This window comes from Pseudochaenichthys georgianus, unplaced genomic scaffold, assembly GCF_902827115.2.
Source record: "Pseudochaenichthys georgianus unplaced genomic scaffold, fPseGeo1.2 scaffold_503_arrow_ctg1, whole genome shotgun sequence".
NCBI lineage: Eukaryota > Metazoa > Chordata > Actinopteri > Perciformes > Channichthyidae > Pseudochaenichthys > Pseudochaenichthys georgianus.
This window is the reverse complement of record NW_027263064.1, coordinates 155,081-175,189: the sequence shown is the minus strand read 5'-3', so window position 1 is coordinate 175,189 and position 20,109 is coordinate 155,081. Positions and strand designations below refer to the sequence as shown.

The 20,109-nt window shown below is 48.2% G+C and overlaps 1 protein-coding gene across 4 annotated transcripts in view; it reads left to right on the top strand.

Moving 5' to 3' along the window:
- The first annotated feature begins 6,357 nt into the window (after positions 1 to 6,357).
- LOC117442915 (solute carrier family 22 member 6-like) overlaps positions 6,358 to 20,109 on the top strand; it is a 57,176-nt gene continuing 43,424 nt past the window's right edge. The window contains exons 1-5 of one of the 4 annotated variants that reach the window (XM_034078864.2): positions 6,358 to 6,413; positions 11,024 to 11,178; positions 16,345 to 16,512; positions 16,842 to 16,915; positions 17,003 to 17,132. In XM_034078864.2, the coding sequence (XP_033934755.1) occupies positions 11,152 to 11,178; positions 16,345 to 16,512; positions 16,842 to 16,915; positions 17,003 to 17,132 (399 nt within the window). In that variant the 5' untranslated portion in view covers positions 6,358 to 6,413; positions 11,024 to 11,151. Of the gene's footprint in view, positions 6,414 to 7,883; positions 8,019 to 11,023; positions 11,179 to 15,486; positions 15,728 to 16,344; positions 16,513 to 16,841; positions 16,916 to 17,002; positions 17,133 to 20,109 lie in introns of those variants that run through there. The other 3 variants (XM_034078867.2, XM_034078865.2, XM_034078866.2) reach the window with 3 other exon arrangements.

The window sequence follows — 20,109 nt, the reverse complement described above, 5'->3', positions numbered from 1 at the left end:
CTGAGAGGCTCTGATAACTACAGCTCACACTGAGAGGCTCTGATAACTACAGCTCAGAGTGAGAGGCTCTGATAACTACAGCTCACAATGAGAGTCTCTGATAACTACAGCTCACAGTGAGAGGCTCTGATAACTACAGCTCACAGTGAGAGGCTCTGATAACTACAGATCACACTGAGAGGCTCTGATAACTACAGCTCAGACTGAGAGGCTCTGATAACTACAGCTCAGAATGAGAAGCTCTGATAACTACAGCTCAGACTGAGAGGCTCTGATAACTACAGCTCACACTGAGAGGCTCTGATAACTACAGCTCAGACTGAGAGGCTGATAACTACAGCTCAGACTGATAGGCTCTGATAACTACAGCTCACACTGAGAGGCTCTAATAACTACAGCTCAGTCTGAGAGGCTCTGATAACTACAGCTCAGACTGAGAGGCTCTGATAACTACAGCTCAGACTGAGAGGCTCTGATAACTACAGCTCAGAGTGAGAGGCTCTAATAACTACAGCTCACACTGAGAGGCTCTAATAACTACAGCTCAGACTGAGAGGCTGATAACTACAGCTCAGACTGAGAGGCTCTGATAACTACAGCTCAGACTGAGAGGCTCTGATAACTACAGCTCAGAGTGAGAGGCTCTAATAACTACAGCTCAGACTGAGAGGCTGATAACTACAGCTCACACTGAGAGGCTCTGATAACTACAGCTCAGACTGAGAGGCTCTGATAACTACAGCTCAGAGTGAGAGGCTCTAATAACTACAGCTCAGACTGAGAGGCTGATAACTACAGCTCACACTGAGAGGCTCTGATAACTACAGCTCAGTCTGAGAGGCTCTGATAACTACAGCTCACACTGAGAGGCTCTGATAACTACAGCTCAGAGTGAGAGGCTCTAATAACTACAGCTCACACTGAGAGGCTCTGATAACTACAGCTCAGACTGAGAGGCTCTGATAACTACAGCTCACACTGAGAGGCTCTGATAACTACAGCTCACAGTGAGAGGCTCTGATAACTACAGCTCACAGTGAGAGGCTCTGATAACTACAGCTCAGACTGAGAGGCTCTGATAACTACAGCTCAGACTGAGAGGCTCTAATAACTACAGCTCAGAGTGAGAGGCTCTGATAACTACAGCTCACACTGAGAGGCTGATAACTACAGCTCAGACTGAGAGGCTCTGATAACTACAGCTCAGACTGAGAGGCTCTGATAACTACAGCTCAGACTGAGAGGCTCTGATAACTACAGCTCAGACTGAGAGGCTCTGATAACTACAGCTCAGACTGAGAGGCTCTGATAACTACAGCTCAGACTGAGAGGCTCTGATAACTACAGCTCAGACTGAGAGGCTCTGATAACTACAGCTCAGAATGAGAAGCTCTGATAACTACAGCTCAGACTGAGAGGCTCTGATAACTACAGCTCACACTGAGAGGCTCTGATAACTACAGCTCAGACTGAGAGGCTGATAACTACAGCTCAGACTGATAGGCTCTGATAACTACAGCTCACACTGAGAGGCTCTAATAACTACAGCTCAGTCTGAGAGGCTCTGATAACTACAGCTCAGACTGAGAGGCTCTGATAACTACAGCTCAGACTGAGAGGCTCTGATAACTACAGCTCAGAGTGAGAGGCTCTAATAACTACAGCTCACACTGAGAGGCTCTAATAACTACAGCTCAGACTGAGAGGCTGATAACTACAGCTCAGACTGAGAGGCTCTGATAACTACAGCTCAGACTGAGAGGCTCTGATAACTACAGCTCAGAGTGAGAGGCTCTAATAACTACAGCTCAGACTGAGAGGCTGATAACTACAGCTCACACTGAGAGGCTCTGATAACTACAGCTCAGACTGAGAGGCTCTGATAACTACAGCTCAGAGTGAGAGGCTCTAATAACTACAGCTCAGACTGAGAGGCTGATAACTACAGCTCACACTGAGAGGCTCTGATAACTACAGCTCAGTCTGAGAGGCTCTGATAACTACAGCTCACACTGAGAGGCTCTGATAACTACAGCTCAGAGTGAGAGGCTCTAATAACTACAGCTCACACTGAGAGGCTCTGATAACTACAGCTCAGACTGAGAGGCTCTGATAACTACAGCTCACACTGAGAGGCTCTGATAACTACAGCTCACAGTGAGAGGCTCTGATAACTACAGCTCACAGTGAGAGGCTCTGATAACTACAGCTCAGACTGAGAGGCTCTGATAACTACAGCTCAGACTGAGAGGCTCTAATAACTACAGCTCAGAGTGAGAGGCTCTGATAACTACAGCTCACACTGAGAGGCTGATAACTACAGCTCAGACTGAGAGGCTCTGATAACTACAGCTCAGACTGAGAGGCTCTGATAACTACAGCTCACACTGAGAGGCTCTGATAACTACAGCTCACACTGAGAGGCTCTGATAACTACAGCTCAGAGTGAGAGGCTCTAATAACTACAGCTCACACTGAGAGGCTCTGATAACTACAGCTCAGACTGAGAGGTTCTGATAACTACAGCTCACACTGAGAGGCTCTGATAACTACAGCTCACAGTGAGAGGCTCTGATAACTACAGCTCACAGTGAGAGGCTCTGATAACTACAGCTCAGACTGAGAGGCTCTGATAACTACAGCTCAGACTGAGAGGCTCTAATAACTACAGCTCAGAGTGAGAGGCTCTGATAACTACAGCTCAGTCTGAGAGGCTCTGATAACTACAGCTCACACTGAGAGGCTCTGATAACTACAGCTCACACTGAGAGGCTCTGATAACTACAGCTCAGAGTGAGAGGCTCTAATAACTACAGCTCACACTGAGAGGCTCTGATAACTACAGCTCAGACTGAGAGGCTCTGATAACTACAGCTCACACTGAGAGGCTCTGATAACTACAGCTAACAGTGAGAGGCTCTGATAACTACAGCTCACAGTGAGAGGCTCTGATAACTACAGCTCAGACTGAGAGGCTCTGATAACTACAGCTCAGACTGAGAGGCTCTAATAACTACAGCTCAGAGTGAGAGGCTCTGATAACTACAGCTCACACTGAGAGGCTGATAACTACAGCTCAGACTGAGAGGCTCTGATAACTACAGCTCAGACTGAGAGGCTCTGATAACTACAGCTCAGACTGAGAGGCTCTGATAACTACAGCTCAGACTGAGAGGCTCTGATAACTACAGCTCAGACTGAGAGGCTCTGATAACTACAGCTCAGACTGAGAGGCTCTGATAACTACAGCTCAGACTGAGAGGCTCTGATAACTACAGCTCAGACTGAGAGGCTCTGATAACTCCAGCTCAGACTGAGAGGTTCTGATAACTACAGCTCACACTGAGAGGCTCTGATAACTACAGCTCAGAGTGAGAGGCTCTGATAACTACAGCTCACAGTGAGAGGCTCTGATAACTACAGATCACAGTGAGAGGCTCTGATAACTACAGCTCAGAGTGAGAGGCTCTAATAACTACAGCTTAGACTGAGAGGCTGATAACTACAGCTCACACTGAGAGGCTCTGATAACTACAGCTCAGTCTGAGAGGCTCTGATAACTACAGCTCACACTGAGAGGCTCTGATAACTACAGCTCACAGTGAGAGGCTCTGATAACTACAGCTCAGAGTGAGAGGCTCTAATAACTACAGCTCAGACTGAGAGGCTGATAACTACAGCTCACACTGAGAGGCTCTGATAACTACAGCTCAGTCTGAGAGGCTCTGATAACTACAGCTCACACTGAGAGGCTCTGATAACTACAGCTCAGAGTGAGAGGCTCTAATAACTACAGCTCACACTGAGAGGCTCTGATAACTACAGCTCAGACTGAGAGGCTCTGATAACTACAGCTCACACTGAGAGGCTCTGATAACTACAGCTCACAGTGAGAGGCTCTGATAACTACAGCTCAGACTGAGAGGCTCTGATAACTACAGCTCAGACTGAGAGGCTCTGATAACTACAGCTCAGAGTGAGAGGCTCTGATAACTACAGCTCACAATGAGAGGCTCTGATAACTACAGCTCAGACTGAGAGGCTCTGATAACTACAGCTCACACTGAGAGGCTCTGATAACTACAGCCCAGACTGAGAGGCTGATAACTACAGCTCAGACTGAGAGGCTCTGATAACTACAGCTTAGACTGAGAGGCTCTGATAACTACAGCTCAGACTGAGAGGCTCTGATAACTACAGCTCAGACTGAGAGGCTCTGATAACTACAGCTCAGACTGAGAGGCTCTGATAACTACAGCTCAGACTGAGAGGCTCTGATAACTACAGCTCAGACTGAGAGGCTCTGATAACTACAGCTCAGACTGAGAGGTTCTGATAACTACAGCTCACACTGAGAGGCTCTGATAACTACAGCTCACACTGAAAGGCTCTGATAACTACAGCTCAAAGTGAGAGGCTCTGATAACTACAGCTCAGACTGAGAGGCTCTGATAACTACAGCTCACTCTGAGAGGCTCTGATAACTACAGCTCACTCTGAGAGGCTCTGATAACTACAGCTCAGACTGAGAGGCTCTGATAACTACAGCTCAGACTGAGAGGCTCTGATAACTACAGCTCACAGTGAGAGGCTCTGATAACTACAGCTCACAGTGAGAGGCTCTGATAACTACAGATCACACTGAGAGGCTCTGATAACTACAGCTCAGACTGAGAGGCTCTGATAACTACAGCTCAGACTGAGAGGCTGATAACTACAGCTCAGACTGAGAGGCTCTGATAACTACAGCTCAGACTGAGAGGCTCTGATAACTACAGCTCAGACTGAGAGGCTCTGATAACTACAGCTCAGAATGAGAGGCTCTGATAACTACAGCTCAGAATGAGAGGCTCTGATAACTACAGCTCAGACTGAGAGGCTCTTATAACTACAGCTCAGACTGATAGGCTCTGATAACTACAGCTCACACTGAGAGGCTCTAATAACTACAGCTCAGACTGAGAGGCTCTGATAACTACAGCTCACACTGAGAGGCTCTTATAACTACAGCTCAGACTGAGAGGCTCTAATAACTACAGCTCAGAGTGAGAGGCTCTGATAACTACAGCTCACACTGAGAGGCTGATAACTACAGCTCAGACTGAGAGGCTCTGATAACTACAGCTCAGACTGAGAGGCTCTGATAACTACAGCTCAGACTGAGAGGCTCTGATAACTAGAGCTCACACTGAGAGGCTCACGGCACCACGGGTTCCACAGATGACATTTTTCAATGGGTTTTTTAACAAAGCTCTTCAGATGTTCTCTGCTGTCGGACGTTCAGAGCATTCCATGGAATATAACAACAAGTGTGTCTCGAGCTGGTTTCTCAAACTTACCTACCCCAACTTTATCAATGATTGTGCAGTTTAACTGAAGGTCACAGGAAACCTGCCGAGCCATGATGAGAGGAAACACTGCTCTCACCACCGCTTAGCTTTAGCCTCATTACCATATTTAAACTTTAAACAACGATCAGTTTGTATATGATTCAGTGAACCTGGTGTTAAGGAGCCTCAGCGTGACCTCTGACCTCTGTGAATGTCTCACCTGAAGCAGGTAAATGTGTCAGCTGTTAGCATACATTAACTATAGCAGGAGTCACATGACCTGCAGCAGGCCTCCCATTGGACGACATACACACATGTATGTGTGTGTGTGTGTGTGTGTGTGTGTGTGTGTGTGTGTGTGTGTGTGTGTGTGTGTGTGTGTGTGTGTGTGTGTGTGTGTGTGTGTGTGTGTGTGTGTGTGTGTGTGTGTGTGTGTGTGTGTGTGTGTGTGTGTGTGTGTGTGTGTGTGAGAGAGTGAGTGTATAATAAATACATATGTGCCCCCCCAGCTGGTTGTTTGTTGTGTCTCTCGGGGGGGGGGACCCTTGCAGTCAGGACAGAAAACATCTGAGATGACAAACTGAGAACAGGCAGGACACACACACACACACACACACACACACACACACACACACACACACACACACACACACACACACACACACACACACACACACACACACACACACACGCACACGCGTGCGCACACACAAGTAACAAGTACATTTACTCATAGTTACTGTGCACTCTTATTAAAGTACCAGATGTGAGTACTTCTACTCTTATTAAAGTACCATATGTGAGTACCCTGTATATAAATACTCTAATGACTACTGTTTTTTGTGTGTGAAACAAGCTTTAATGAGTGGGGGGAGTGGGAGTGGGGGGGGTGAAACATTAACTGGGAACAAATCATTGTTAAACAGGGACAACATGGGGGGGCAGTACACAGTATAGTTACTGTGTGACTGCTAAACAGAGGGGGGGGGGGCAGTAGGGGGGGGGGGGGGGGTAAAGGGTAAAGGGAGTAAAGGGGGAGTCAGTTTAGTCTCACAGTCTCAGATCTCTGGACTCCGTCAGACGGTGAGTAACATCTCTGTTATACTCTGTGTACTTATACTCACTGTTATATACAATCGGTGTACTTATACTCACTGTTATATACACTCTGTATACTTATACTCACTGTTATATACACTATGTGTACTTATATTCACTGTTATATACACTCTGTATACTTATACTCACTGTTATATACACTATGTGTACTTATATTTACTGTTATATACACTCTGTATACTTATACTCACTGTTATATACACTGTGTGTACTTATACTCACTGTTACTCTGTGTACTTATACTCACTGTTGTATACACTCTGTGTACTTATACTTACTGTTATATACACTTGGTGTACTTATACTCACTGTTGTATATACTCTGTATACTTATACTCACTGTTATATACTATATGTACTTATACTCACTGTTATACTGTGTACTTATACTCACTCTTACTCTGTATACTTATACTTACGGTTATATATACTGTGTGTACTTATACTTACTGTTATATATACTCTGTGTACTTCTACTTAATGTTATATATACTTTATACTTATACTCACTGTTGTATATACGCTGTATACTTACTGTTGTTGTATACATACTCAGTATACTTGTACTTATTGTTGTATGTGTACTCAGTATACTTGTTGTATATGTACTCAGTGTACTGTTGTATATATACTCAGTATACTGTGTACTCAGTGTACTTGTTGTATATATACTCAGTGTACTGTGTACTCAGTGTACTGTTTATTCAGTGTAGTGTGTACTCAGTGTACTGTTGTATGTGTACAGTACACTGAGTATATATACAACAAGTACACTGAGTACACAGTATACTGAGTATATATACAACAAGTACACTGAGTACACAGTACACTGAGTATATATAGAAGACTACTCATTGGACTCAGTGTCCTTGTAGTATGTGTACTCAGTGTACTGTGTACTCAGTGTACTTACTGAGGGTAAAGTATGTCTCGCTGCAGTAATCCTTTAAGAAGTCTCAGCAGACTGAAAATACTTCACTGAGCTGCAACTCACTGCTAATATACTATGGAATGCCATTTAAGCCTAAATTAAATAAATACATAAATACATATATAAATATGCCTATGAAATAAATTCTGAAATGAATAAATGAGGCAATAAATATGTATACATGTACATTTAAATGCACGTTTATTTATTTCAGGGGACTTGTATTTCATAATGCCACACTTCCATTCCTCATATGCAAATGAACGGGGCGTGGTCAGCTCACAGATTCAGACCAAAGCAACAGCACCACAACACTGACTCAATAGCTCTTGTTTCACACTCCAGTACTAAGTGGTTAAGTGGTTTGCAAACTGCCAATAAACCGTTCCGGTTCAAGAACCGTTCCTGTGCTTTTCTGGTGCTTAACTGGTTCTTCTCTGGTTCTGAGTCCAGAGCCAGTTCCGGGCTACAGCCTGATTTAGCTCTGGTTCTTCCTGTTTCAGCCGCAGCGGAGCCGCCGGATCTAAACACAGAAAACCGGTTCTTAGCTGACCCCACTCGGCTGTCCGGCAAGAACCAAGAACCACGCTCACGTCGGAAGGGGGCTAGATTAACCTGAGCCATAATAACAGTGTATGGCAAGTACGGAAAATAACAGTTGTAACAAGCAGTAGCGCTGAGCAAAGTGACTAGAACGCAGCCACACACTTTATAAAGTCCGGCAGCACTAACCAGGCTTCGTGTGATTCTGTTTCTCTGTGCCTTACTTTGACCGTCCGGTCGCTGTCATTGATCATCGTGGAGAGAGGCAGACGTGTTGTTTTGTATTATAGCAGCTATCGGATGGAATCAATACGTGGGCTGGAATCAACACGTGGGCTGCACAGGTTGTGCTGTCGGACTATCACAAGCAGAATCATAATGAACAGGTCAAATGTGCCCGTAGAAACAATAGGATAGCAACAAGTAGTCAAGATAGTCCTTTTAGCTTCGGTTGCATATCTGCGGTCAACTCAGCCGTCTCTCACGATCGCTTGGTCAAATCAGCAGCACTTCCTTTTTGAGTGCGCGATGAATAGCGCCTTTACGGTAATCGCTGTACAAGAGTAAAATAATGCATGTTCTTTTCTGCTTTATTTGCAATACAAGTCATTTGTACCATAAGTTCTTAATACAACTGACACTGTTTGACTCAGTCCTAGTTTGACTGCTACAATAAAATGAAGTAGGTGTAGAGCCAATCAGAGGCTGTGTATTCAGAATGGACTTCCAAACTTTATTATCTATTCAACCAGACAAGGTAAGTACATTTACTGCTACTGCATGTCAAGCTAGCAGGAATGACAGCAACCCCGGTACCCTCACTAACGGGTCCGAGTTGCAACACAATAATCTCAACGGGGACTTATGTCTTATAACGTGTCACCACACAAGCCCCCCAGAATTCACTCATACACAAAATCTGTGCGGCGGGGAGGAACGACAAGCCGACCACCCGACTCTGAAAAACGGGAGCCGAGTAGGCGACCCCTGAAGGGGCGGCCACTGGAAGAGATGGGGCCGGAAACGCAGGCCCCAATTCTGTGACAGGGGTCGAGGCCATGGGGCGGTCCTGTCGCGGAGGTCGGGCCAGCACCACCGGCTGGTCCAAGTACAGGTGAGCAGCCTTCACCTGGTCCACCGAGACGTGCTCAGCCCTGCCACCCAGGTCGACCACCAAGTGCTTGTCCCCGTGTTCCAAGACCCGTAAAGGGCCATCGTAAGGGAGCTGCAGGGGGCCTTGTGTCGGATGAACACATGCCCCGCCGAGCGGTGCTCCACGGGAACTCGGGACTGGAGCAAAGGCCTCAGCGGCGTCCTGCAGGAAAGCCCGCTGGGCCACCGCTGACCAGGGAGTCGATGTCAAACACCCCAAACTGGCACTTTGCAGGATTGTTTATCAACCCGTGTTGGCTGAGCCTCGTGAAAAGGGTTAAGCGTAAGTTAAGCCAAGCGTACACACGAGGGAGGAAAACGTCAAGGCATCAACCAAGCGTTGATTTTTAACGTCCACCAGGAGTCCGTGAGCACATATAAAGTCTGCCCCGAGGAGGGGAAAATAAATGTCTGCCTTCACAAAATCCGAGTTGAACCGCTGTCCTCCAATACACAAACACATAGGCCGTACGTGCGAATGGGGCCGCCATTAGCCGTCGTCAACCGCGGTCCGTGTCAACCGCGGTCCGTGTCAACCGCGGTCCGTGTCAACCGCGGTCCGTGTCAACCGCGGTCCGTGTCCTCCACGAGCGACGTCTTCCCTCGACGCAGGAACCACACTCTGTTGAGCGCCCGTGTCACACAGAAACAAGCTTCCCGAGACTCTGTCGCTAACAAAGAGAAGCCTGCTCGTGCCGCCAACGCTCAGGGCCACTACCGAGCGCTGGCTCCTCCGTTTCCCGGAGATTTGTAACTGCAGGGAGCGATACACTTCTTCACCCTGGCCCCGAACTGCGTGTGGTAAGATCACTCTCCTGTGTCTCCACGCTGGCTTGGCACCGTCACGTCCATCCTCCCCAGGCCTTCTTAACTGTTGAGGGGGGGCTGAGCGTCACAGCTAGCGCCTCTGCACCGGACTACTGGGTAGCCAGGAAAAAAAGGTTGGCCTCTTCAGCCAAGACGCGGGGCTCCGTAATGGACGTGTTGGCTAGCGCCGTCTGAACCCGGGAAGGCAAGTGTCGCAGGAACGTCTCCATGAACAAAATCCGGGGATCTGCCCCCCCCAGCAGATTAAGGATTTTCTCCATGAGCTGGGATGGCTTGCTGTCTCCTGGGCCTTGAATGTCAAGTATCTGGCGGGCCCTCTCCTTAGCAGATAAGCTAAATGTCTTAAGGAGAAGGGCCTTAATCGCCTCATATTTGCCATGGTGTGGGGGGTCTGCGATAAATCTCACCAACCTGGACGACGTGGAGCCTCCCAGCGCTGCTAACATGTGGAAATATTTCAAATCCCCATCACGGATTTGTCGGCAGGCAAAGTGTGCCTCCACGTGTGCGAACCACGCCGCATGCTCCCAAAACTCCGGCAGTTTAACAAAAACACCGTGATCAGCCATGTTCATTGAGTCTTCGGAAACTTTCTCGAAAACTTCGGGGTCACCAGTGTAGAGCCGATGAAAGGGAGTCAGAGGCGGTGTGTTCAATATGGAATTCCACACTTTATTATCCATTAATAATCAATTAATGGTAAGTACACTTGCTGCTCTGACACCAAACCCCGGTACCCTCACTAACCGGTTGCAACACAATCATTTCAACAGTGAATTATGTCCCATAACGTTTCACCACAATGTATACATATTTATTGCGTCATTTATTTATTTCAGAATTTATTTCATCGGCATATTGATTTATATAATGTATTTATTTAATTATTCATGTATTTATATATTTATTTAATTTTGGGTTAAATGGCATTCCATAATATACAGTATTATATACAGTGCTATATACAATATATAGAGTAATACAGTATACACAGTGGTATATACAGTATGAATACATGATGTCTAATGTAATATAGAGTATTATACACATTATATACAGTATACACAGTATTATATACAGTATTAGTACATGATGAGTATTCTCTCTTGTCCCCCTGCAGGTTCAGGAGGGAACTGACACTGAGATCCAGAAACTCCAAATATTTATTATATTTGTTTTTATTATTTATATTTATATTTGTCATCAGTATATAAAGTATTATTTGAATACGTAGAGAGGAAGAGGAGGATGGGATTCGCTGAGCTGCTGGAAGAGGTGAGATAGTTTCTCTAACCCAGGGGGTGAGGCAGGAGGTGAGACAGTTTCTCTGACCCAGGGGGTGAGACAGGAGGTGAGACAGTTTCTCTAACCCAGGAGGTGAGACAGGAGGTAAGACAGTTTCTCTAACCCAGGGGGTGAGACAGGAGGTGAGACAGTTTCTCTAACCCAGGAGGTGAGACAGTTTCTCTAACCCAGGAGGTGAGACAGTTTCTCTAACCCAGGGGATGAGACAGTTTCTCTAACCCAGGGGGTGAGACAGGAGGTGAGACAGGAGGTGAGACAGTTTCTCTAACCCAGGGGGTGAGGCAGGAGATGAGACAGGAGGTGAGACAGGAGGTGAGACAGTTTCTCTAACCCAGGGGGTGAGGCAGGAGATGAGACAGGAGGTGAGACAGGAGGTGAGACAGTTTCTCTAACCCAGGGGGTGAGGCAGGAGATGAGACAGGAGGTGAGACAGGAGGTGAGACAGGAGGTAAGACAGTTTCTCTAACCCAGGGGGTGAGGCAGGAGATGAGACAGGAGGTGAGACAGGAGGTGAGACAGTTTCTCTAACCCAGGGGGTGAGGCAGGAGATGAGACAGGAGGTGAGACAGGAGGTAAGACAGTTTCTCTAACCCAGGGGGTGAGACAGGAGGTGAGAAAGTTTCTCTAACCCAGGGGGTGAGACAGTTTCTCTAACCCAGGAGGTGAGACAGGAGGTGAGACAGTTTCTCTAACCCAAGGGGTGAGACAGGAGGGGAGACAGGAGGTGAGACAGTTTCTCTAACCCAGGGGGTGAGACAGGAGGTGAGACAGTTTCTCTAACCCAGGGGGTGAGACAGAAGGTGAGAAAGTTTCTCTAACCCAGGAGGTGAGACAGTTTCTCTAACCCGGGAGGTGAGACAGTTTCTCTAACCCAAGGGGTGAGACAGGAGGGGAGACAGGAGGTGAGACAGTTTCTCTAACCCAGGCGGTGAGACAGTTTCTCTAACCCAGGCGGTGAGACAGTTTCTCTAACCCAGGAGGTGAGACAGTTTCTCTAACCCAGGAGGTGAGACAGTTTCTCTAACCCGGGAGGTGAGACAGTTTCTCTAACCCAGGAGGTGAGACAGTTTCTCTAACCCGGGCGGTGAGACAGTTTCTCTAACTCGGGAGGTGAGACAGTTTCTCTAACCCGGGAGGTGAGACAGTTTCTCTAACCCGGGAGGTGAGACAGTTTCTCTAACCCAGGAGGTGAGACAGTTTCTCTAACCCGAGAGGTGAGACAGTTTCTCTAACCCAAGGGGTGAGACAGGAGGGGAGACAGGAGGTGAGACAGTTTCTCTAACCCAGGGGGTGAGACAGGAGGTGAGACAGTTTCTCTAACCCAGGGGTGAGACAGGAGGGGAGACAGGAGGTGAGACAGTTTCTCTAACCCAGGGGGTGAGACAGAAGGTGAGAAAGTTTCTCTAACCCAGGCGGTGAGACAGTTTCTCTAACCCAGGAGGTGAGACAGTTTCTCTAACCCGGGAGGTGAGACAGTTTCTCTAACCCAAGGGGTGAGACAGGAGGGGAGACAGGAGGTGAGACAGTTTCTCGAACCCAGGGGGTGAGACAGTTTCTCTAACCCGGGAGGTGAGACAGTTTCTCTAACCCGGGAGGTGAGACAGTTTCTCTAACCCAGGAGGTGAGACAGTTTCTCTAACCCGAGAGGTGAGACAGTTTCTCTAACCCGGGGGGTGAGACAGTTTCTCTAACCCAGGGGGTGAGACAGGAGGTGAGAAAGTTTCTCTAACCCAGGAGGTGAGACAGGAGGTAAGACAGTTTCTCTAACCCAGGGGGTGAGACAGGAGGTGAGAAAGTTTCTCTAACCCAGGGGGTGAGACAGTTTCTCTAACCCAGGAGGTGAGACAGGAGGTGAGACAGTTTCTCTAACCCAAGGGGTGAGACAGGAGGGGAGACAGGAGGTGAGACAGTTTCTCTAACCCAGGGGGTGAGACAGTTTCTCTAACCCAGGGGGTGAGACAGGAGGTGAGAAAGTTTCTCTAACCCAGGAGGTGAGACAGGACGTAAGACAGTTTCTCTAACCCAGGGGGTGAGACAGGAGGTGAGAAAGTTTCTCTAACCCAGGGGGTGAGACAGTTTCTCTAACCCAGGAGGTGAGACAGGAGGTGAGACAGTTTCTCTAACCCAAGGGGTGAGACAGGAGGGGAGACAGGAGGTGAGACAGTTTCTCTAACCCAGGGGGTGAGACAGGAGGTGAGACAGTTTCTCTAACCCAGGAGGTGAGACAGTTTCTCTAACCCGGGAGGTGAGACAGTTTCTCTAACCCAAGGGGTGAGACAGGAGGGGAGACAGGAGGTGAGACAGTTTCTCGAACCCAGGGGGTGAGACAGGAGGTGAGACAGTTTCTCTAACCCAGGCGGTGAGACAGTTTCTCTAACCCAGGCGGTGAGACAGTTTCTCTAACCCAGGAGGTGAGACAGTTTCTCTAACCCGGGAGGTGAGACAGTTTCTCTAACCCGGGAGGTGAGACAGTTTCTCTAACCCGGGAGGTGAGACAGTTTCTCTAACCCGGGAGGTGAGACAGTTTCTCTAACCCGGGAGGTGAGACAGTTTCTCTAACCCGGGAGGTGAGACAGTTTCTCTAACCCGGGAGGTGAGACAGTTTCTCTAACCCAGGAGGTGAGACAGTTTCTCTAACCCGGGCGGTGAGACAGTTTCTCTAACCCAGGAGGTGAGACAGTTTCTCTAACCCAGGAGGTGAGACAGTTTCTCTAACCCAAGGGGTGAGACAGGAGGGGAGACAGGAGGTGAGACAGTTTCTCTAACCCAGGGGGTGAGACAGGAGGTGAGACAGTTTCTCTAACCCAGGGGTGAGACAGGAGGTGAGACAGTTTCTCTAACCCAGGGGGTGAGACAGAAGGTGAGAAAGTTTCTCTAACCCAGGCGGTGAGACAGTTTCTCTAACCCAGGAGGTGAGACAGTTTCTCTAACCCGGGAGGTGAGACAGTTTCTCTAACCCGGGAGGTGAGACAGTTTCTCTAACCCGGGAGGTGAGACAGTTTCTCTAACCCGGGCGGTGAGACAGTTTCTCTAACTCGGGAGGTGAGACAGTTTCTCTAACCCGGGAGGTGAGACAGTTTCTCTAACCCGGGAGGTGAGACAGTTTCTCTAACCCAGGAGGTGAGACAGTTTCTCTAACCCGAGAGGTGAGACAGTTTCTCTAACCCAAGGGGTGAGACAGGAGGGGAGACAGGAGGTGAGACAGTTTCTCTAACCCAGGGGGTGAGACAGGAGGTGAGACAGTTTCTCTAACCCAGGGGTGAGACAGGAGGTGAGACAGTTTCTCTAACCCAGGGGGTGAGACAGAAGGTGAGAAAGTTTCTCTAACCCAGGCGGTGAGACAGTTTCTCTAACCCGGGAGGTGAGACAGTTTCTCTAACCCAAGGGGTGAGACAGGAGGGGAGACAGGAGGTGAGACAGTTTCTCGAACCCAGGGGGTGAGACAGTTTCTCTAACCCGGGAGGTGAGACAGTTTCTCTAACCCAGGAGGTGAGACAGTTTCTCTAACCCGGGAGGTGAGACAGTTTCTCTAACCCAAGGGGTGAGACAGGAGGGGAGACAGGAGGTGAGACAGTTTCTCGAACCCAGGGGGTGAGACAGTTTCTCTAACCCGGGAGGTGAGACAGTTTCTCGAACCCAGGGGGTGAGACAGTTTCTCTAACCCAGGCGGTGAGACAGTTTCTCTAACCCGGGAGGTGAGACAGTTTCTCTAACCCAGGAGGTGAGACAGTTTCTCTAACCCGGGAGGTGAGACAGTTTCTCTAACCCAGGAGGTGAGACAGTTTCTCTAACCCAGGAGGTGAGACAGTTTCTCTAACCCGAGAGGTGAGACAGTTTCTCTAACCCGAGAGGTGAGACAGTTTCTCTAACCCGGGAGGTGAGACAGTTTCTCTAACCCGGGAGGTGAGACAGTTTCTCTAACCCGGGAGGTGAGACAGTTTCTCTAACCCAGGAGGTGAGACAGTTTCTCTAACCCAGGAGGTGAGACAGTTTCTCTAACCCAGGCGGTGAGACAGTTTCTCTAACCCGAGAGGTGAGACAGTTTCCCTAACCCGGGAGGTGAGACAGTTTCTCTAACCCGGGAGGTGAGACAGTTTCCCTAACCCGGGAGGTGAGACAGTTTCTCTAACCCGGGAGGTGAGACAGTTTCCCTAACCCGGGAGGTGAGACAGTTTCTCTAACCCGGGAGGTGAGACAGTTTCTCTAACCCGGGAGGTGAGACAGTCAATCAATCAATCAATGTTTATTTGTATAGCCCAATATCACTAATGTTACATTTGTCTCAGTGGACTTCACAGTGTGTACAGAATATCAGTATGACACCCTCTGTCCTCAGACCCTCTGTCCTCAGACCCTCCGTCCTTAGACCCTCTGTCCTTAGACCCTCTGTCCTTAGACCCTCACATCGTACAAGGAAACACTTCCGGAGAAACCCCACAGTTTAAGGGAACATGGAGAAACCTCAGGGAGAGCAGCAGAGGAGGATCCTCTCCAGGACGGACAGACTGCAATAGATGCCGTGTGTAAATTGAAGAGATAATACATTTGCAACATAGGTAGTCCAGATGTTTGAAATGCATGTGTGTATGATAGGAAGATGAGTCCACGAGGATGTCAACAATCTTGTGGGAGCATCAGGCAAGTAATATGTTGAGAGTCAGGCAAGACCGCAGAGACAGGTTCAGCCACGACTCGAAGTCCAGGACTCAGATCCAGTGCTCAGGATAGAGGGTCCAGGACACACGACCACATCAACAGGATCAGCCTCGACTCAGGGTCCCGGCGTAGATATGGACACAACAAAGAGATTTGGGGGAAGCTGGGTTAATCTGTACATAGGTACAGACAGCCAGAGAGACGGAGTGAGGTGCCCCCCCAACAGTCCAAGCCTATAGCAGCTAAACTACCGTGTCTACAGTTTCTCTAACCCAGGGGGTGAGACAGGAGGTGGGACAGTTTCACCTCTCTCACCACCTGTCTCACCACCTGTCTCCCCCTGTCTCACCACCTGTCTCCCCCCTCTCTCACCACCTGTCTCCCCCTGTCTCACCACCTGTCCCACCCATCTCTCACCACCTGTCTCCCCCTCTCTCACCACCTGTCTCCCCCCTCTCTCACCACCTGTCTCCCCCTCAGGCTGGGGGCTTTGGCAGATATCAATGGCTCCATGTGACTCTCATCAGTTTGCCTGGTCTGATGATGGCCAGTCAGAACCTGCTGAACAACTTCGTCTCAGGAAGTCCCGCCCACCACTGCAGCCTACCGACCAATCAAAGCAGCCGATACAACCTTTCCCACTACCAGGTGACCCGTCTGTCTCTCTGTCTGTCCCTCTGTCTGTCTGTCTGTCTGTCTGTCTGTCTGTCTGTCTGTCTGTCTGTCTGTCTGTCTGTCTGTCTGTCTCTCTCTCTCTCTGTCTGTCTGTCCGTCTGTCTGTCTGTCTGTCTGTCTGTCTGTCTGTCTCTCTGTCTGTCTATCTGTCTGTTTATCTGTCTCTCTGTCTGTCTCTCTGTCTGTCCCTCTCTCTGTCAGTCTGAACCGGTGATGGATGGATGTGATGGGTAGCTGTCGATGAATGGATGGCTGTGATTTGTCGCTGTCACTGAATGGATGGATATGATTGGTTGTTGCAGGTAGATGATAAGCAGCTTCTGAGGGCCTTCATCCCGATGGACTCTTCAGGAAGTAGACTGGACCGCTGCAGGAGGTTTTATTATCAATATCTTCGTTAATATATGACTAGTGTTGATTGGTTAACCTCCCTATGATATCACTTCCTGTTTGTGTTGTTCAGGTTTGTGGAGCCTCAGTGGCAGCTGTTAGCGGCTAACAGCTCAGCTAACGTTAGCCAGATCCCAACCGAGGGATGTTTGGATGGATGGGCCTACGACCGCTCAGAGTTTCTCTCCACCACCGTTTCCGAGGTCAGAGGTCACCATGTCCATCTGGCTAACGCTAACCATGCTAACCATGCTAACCACGCTAACGCTAACCACACTAACGCTAACCACGCTAATGCTAACCACACTAACGCTAAGCATTATTTACATTACATATCATTTAGCTGACACTTTTATCCGGAGAGACTTACAGTCGGTGCAGAACCACAAAGAATCAAACTCTGACAACAGGAGCAGATACAGTGCATCCAGGAAGTATTCATACCCCTTCACTTTTTACACATTTGACATGTTACAGCCTCATTTCAAAATGGATTAAATTAATTTGTTTTCTCAAAATTCCACACACAATACCCCATAATGTCCAAGTGAAAAACGTTATTAAAGAAAGGTTGCAAATCTATTAAAAATAAAACACTCAAATATCACATGTGCTTAAATATTCACACCCTTTCATCAGTACTTTGTTGAAGCACCTTTGGCAGCATGTGACGGGGTTCTATTTTTACTTTCGAAACATGGCTTAGTCGGTTGTTTAAGCTCCAAAACTTTAATTACAGCAACAAAAATAGCAAAACAGCACAACTTAAACAAACAAAATAAAATACCAAATCAGGCCGTCCATCACACATTGAGAGTAAACATGCTCTGGTGTTGCCTTCTCTGCAACAATCTCCCGAACACGTCCCGGCTGTTGCCTTCACTGCAACATTTTTCCGAGTCATCCTCCAGTGCCAAAACCGTCCCTTTTTAACCCATAGCCCCTCCCACTGGCTTACCGTCAACAGGTGACACCCTAACCCCTAACCCTAACCCAATTTACAGACAATGGACGTCCACTCTCGGGAGACGTCTGACAGTGTTGCGGTTACCCAAAGTGAAAGACCTACTTTTACCTCTATTTAGAGGCAATGGACGTCCACTCTCGGGAGAGAGACCTCCAGCATGTGTCCCTGCAATGGGGACTCAGGTTATTTCACACATCCAGGACAGAGACCGGGGAAATCACCTTTCTGTGGCCCGTCACAGAGCCCCAAAGGACGGACTAATGACCTCCAGCATGTCTGCCTGACATGCGCACTTCCATAACCTTGCACACCGTGAGTCCCCGGGCCCCCGGACTTAAGCACTCCCCCACGGACTAAACCCAGATGTTCACACCCTACAGAACCTCATGCCCCTGGTAACACTTAAAGGTGGTGGATTTTGTGGTGCTTTTCTGTCAGCCCATCAGCATACATTTCGGCCTTCTTCATGGCACCACCCCCCCTTCTGTTGAGGATATTCTCATGCTCCTGGTAACCCTTTAAATAGTCTGATACTACCAGGGCTCATCAATGCACTTTACAAGCCAGAAATAATGTTTAAATGGTCGGGAAAAGTGTTTTTAAACATCTGGAAGAGAGTTTTAGCCTGTCATTTTGCACAATATAATTGACCCTCGGCATTGTTTAAATAGTCTGATACCTGGCACTGTATATACCCCTGGGAATATTCAAGGTTATATAAATGTTTTATTATTTATTTAATTATCACATGATTTTTACAAAAACAGTATACACAATAAACATAATAATAACATGATTAGCGGGGGACCGGGGGCCATATTAGCCGTCTAACTTGTACGGTGCACCGGGGGAAAAAGGCTGAGTTCACGGCCTCTACCCCCTCATCAGGAGTATCAACCGGCCCTGAAGAAGAGGTATCGCTGCTCTCCGCCCCTGAGCCCTCTTCGGAGGTATCTGACGGCGGTAGACCTCCTTCTGATGATGATGCTGCTGCAGCTGCCGCCCTGAACATGGAGCGGATCTCCAATCCCTCCTTCATTCCAGGCGTATTCGCGTAGAACCGGTCTGCAGTGCTTACGGCGTGACACATAAACCTGGCAAGAATCGACCTGCTTTCTGGATCTTGGTGATGCTTGATATTGTCAGCCACGGCAGTGCGCAGGATTGTGAAGGTGATGGCTGTTACTAGCCCAGCATCAGCCCAAGCCCTCTTCAAGTGAGCGTTCAGGTTCCTGGAGGCGTACGTCCCCGTTGTGAAAAGGAAGAATTCATTCTGAGGACCCGACAAGCCCTCTTTTATCCCCATCCACGGCATGACCCAGCTAAACTCTTTTACTGCAAGCACCAGCTGTGCTTCGCCAAATGTCTTGGCAGTCTTGTGATCCTGCACATGGATGATGTAGCCCTCAGCAGTGCCCCTTCTGTCCGCCTCTAAGGAGGCTCCAATGGAGGGTGAGATAGCCGTATAGCAGGTACTGGGTGATTGAGGTCGGGTTGCAAGCCATCAGGTCAAGGAGATCAGGGATGCGCTTCTCAGCGGCCGCCATGGCGTTGAGAAGCTCCGCCTGGCTCGGCAGACGATCCAGCTTGTTCCTCTTCATCTTGAACTGGTGGACAGTGACAGACTTTTTCAAGTCGTTCATGTTGGCTGTCACCTCTCTGATGATGTGGGTCACATCAGACTGGGTGAGCCTGAACTCGTAAATAACTGGACAGCCTTCTGGGGAAAACCTGGTCTGATTAAGAGAGACGGCATTCATCCTACTTTGGATGGTGCAGATCTCATTTCGGCAAACATCTCAGGGCTTTATGGACTTAATCCATGACGAACTGGAGTTGAGACCAGGAGGCGGAGTCGCAGTCTTACACGCTTCTCTGCCCTCTCTCCTAGGCAGTCATCCATAGGAATCCCGAATCCAATAAAATACCCAATATTAGCGGTGTGTGTCTGCCCAAGGACAATTTAAGGTAACACCTAATAGAGGTGTCATACATAATAACCTAATAAAAGTAAATGTAACAACTACTACAGTGCAACAAAACAGGAAGATTAAATGTGGTCTCTTAAACATAAGATCTCTAGCATCTAAATCAATATTGGTAAATGATTTAATATCAGATTATAATATTGATATATGCTGTCTCACTGAAACTTGGTTGAGACATGAAGAATATGTCAGCATAGATGAGGCCACTCCACCCAGCCATATCAA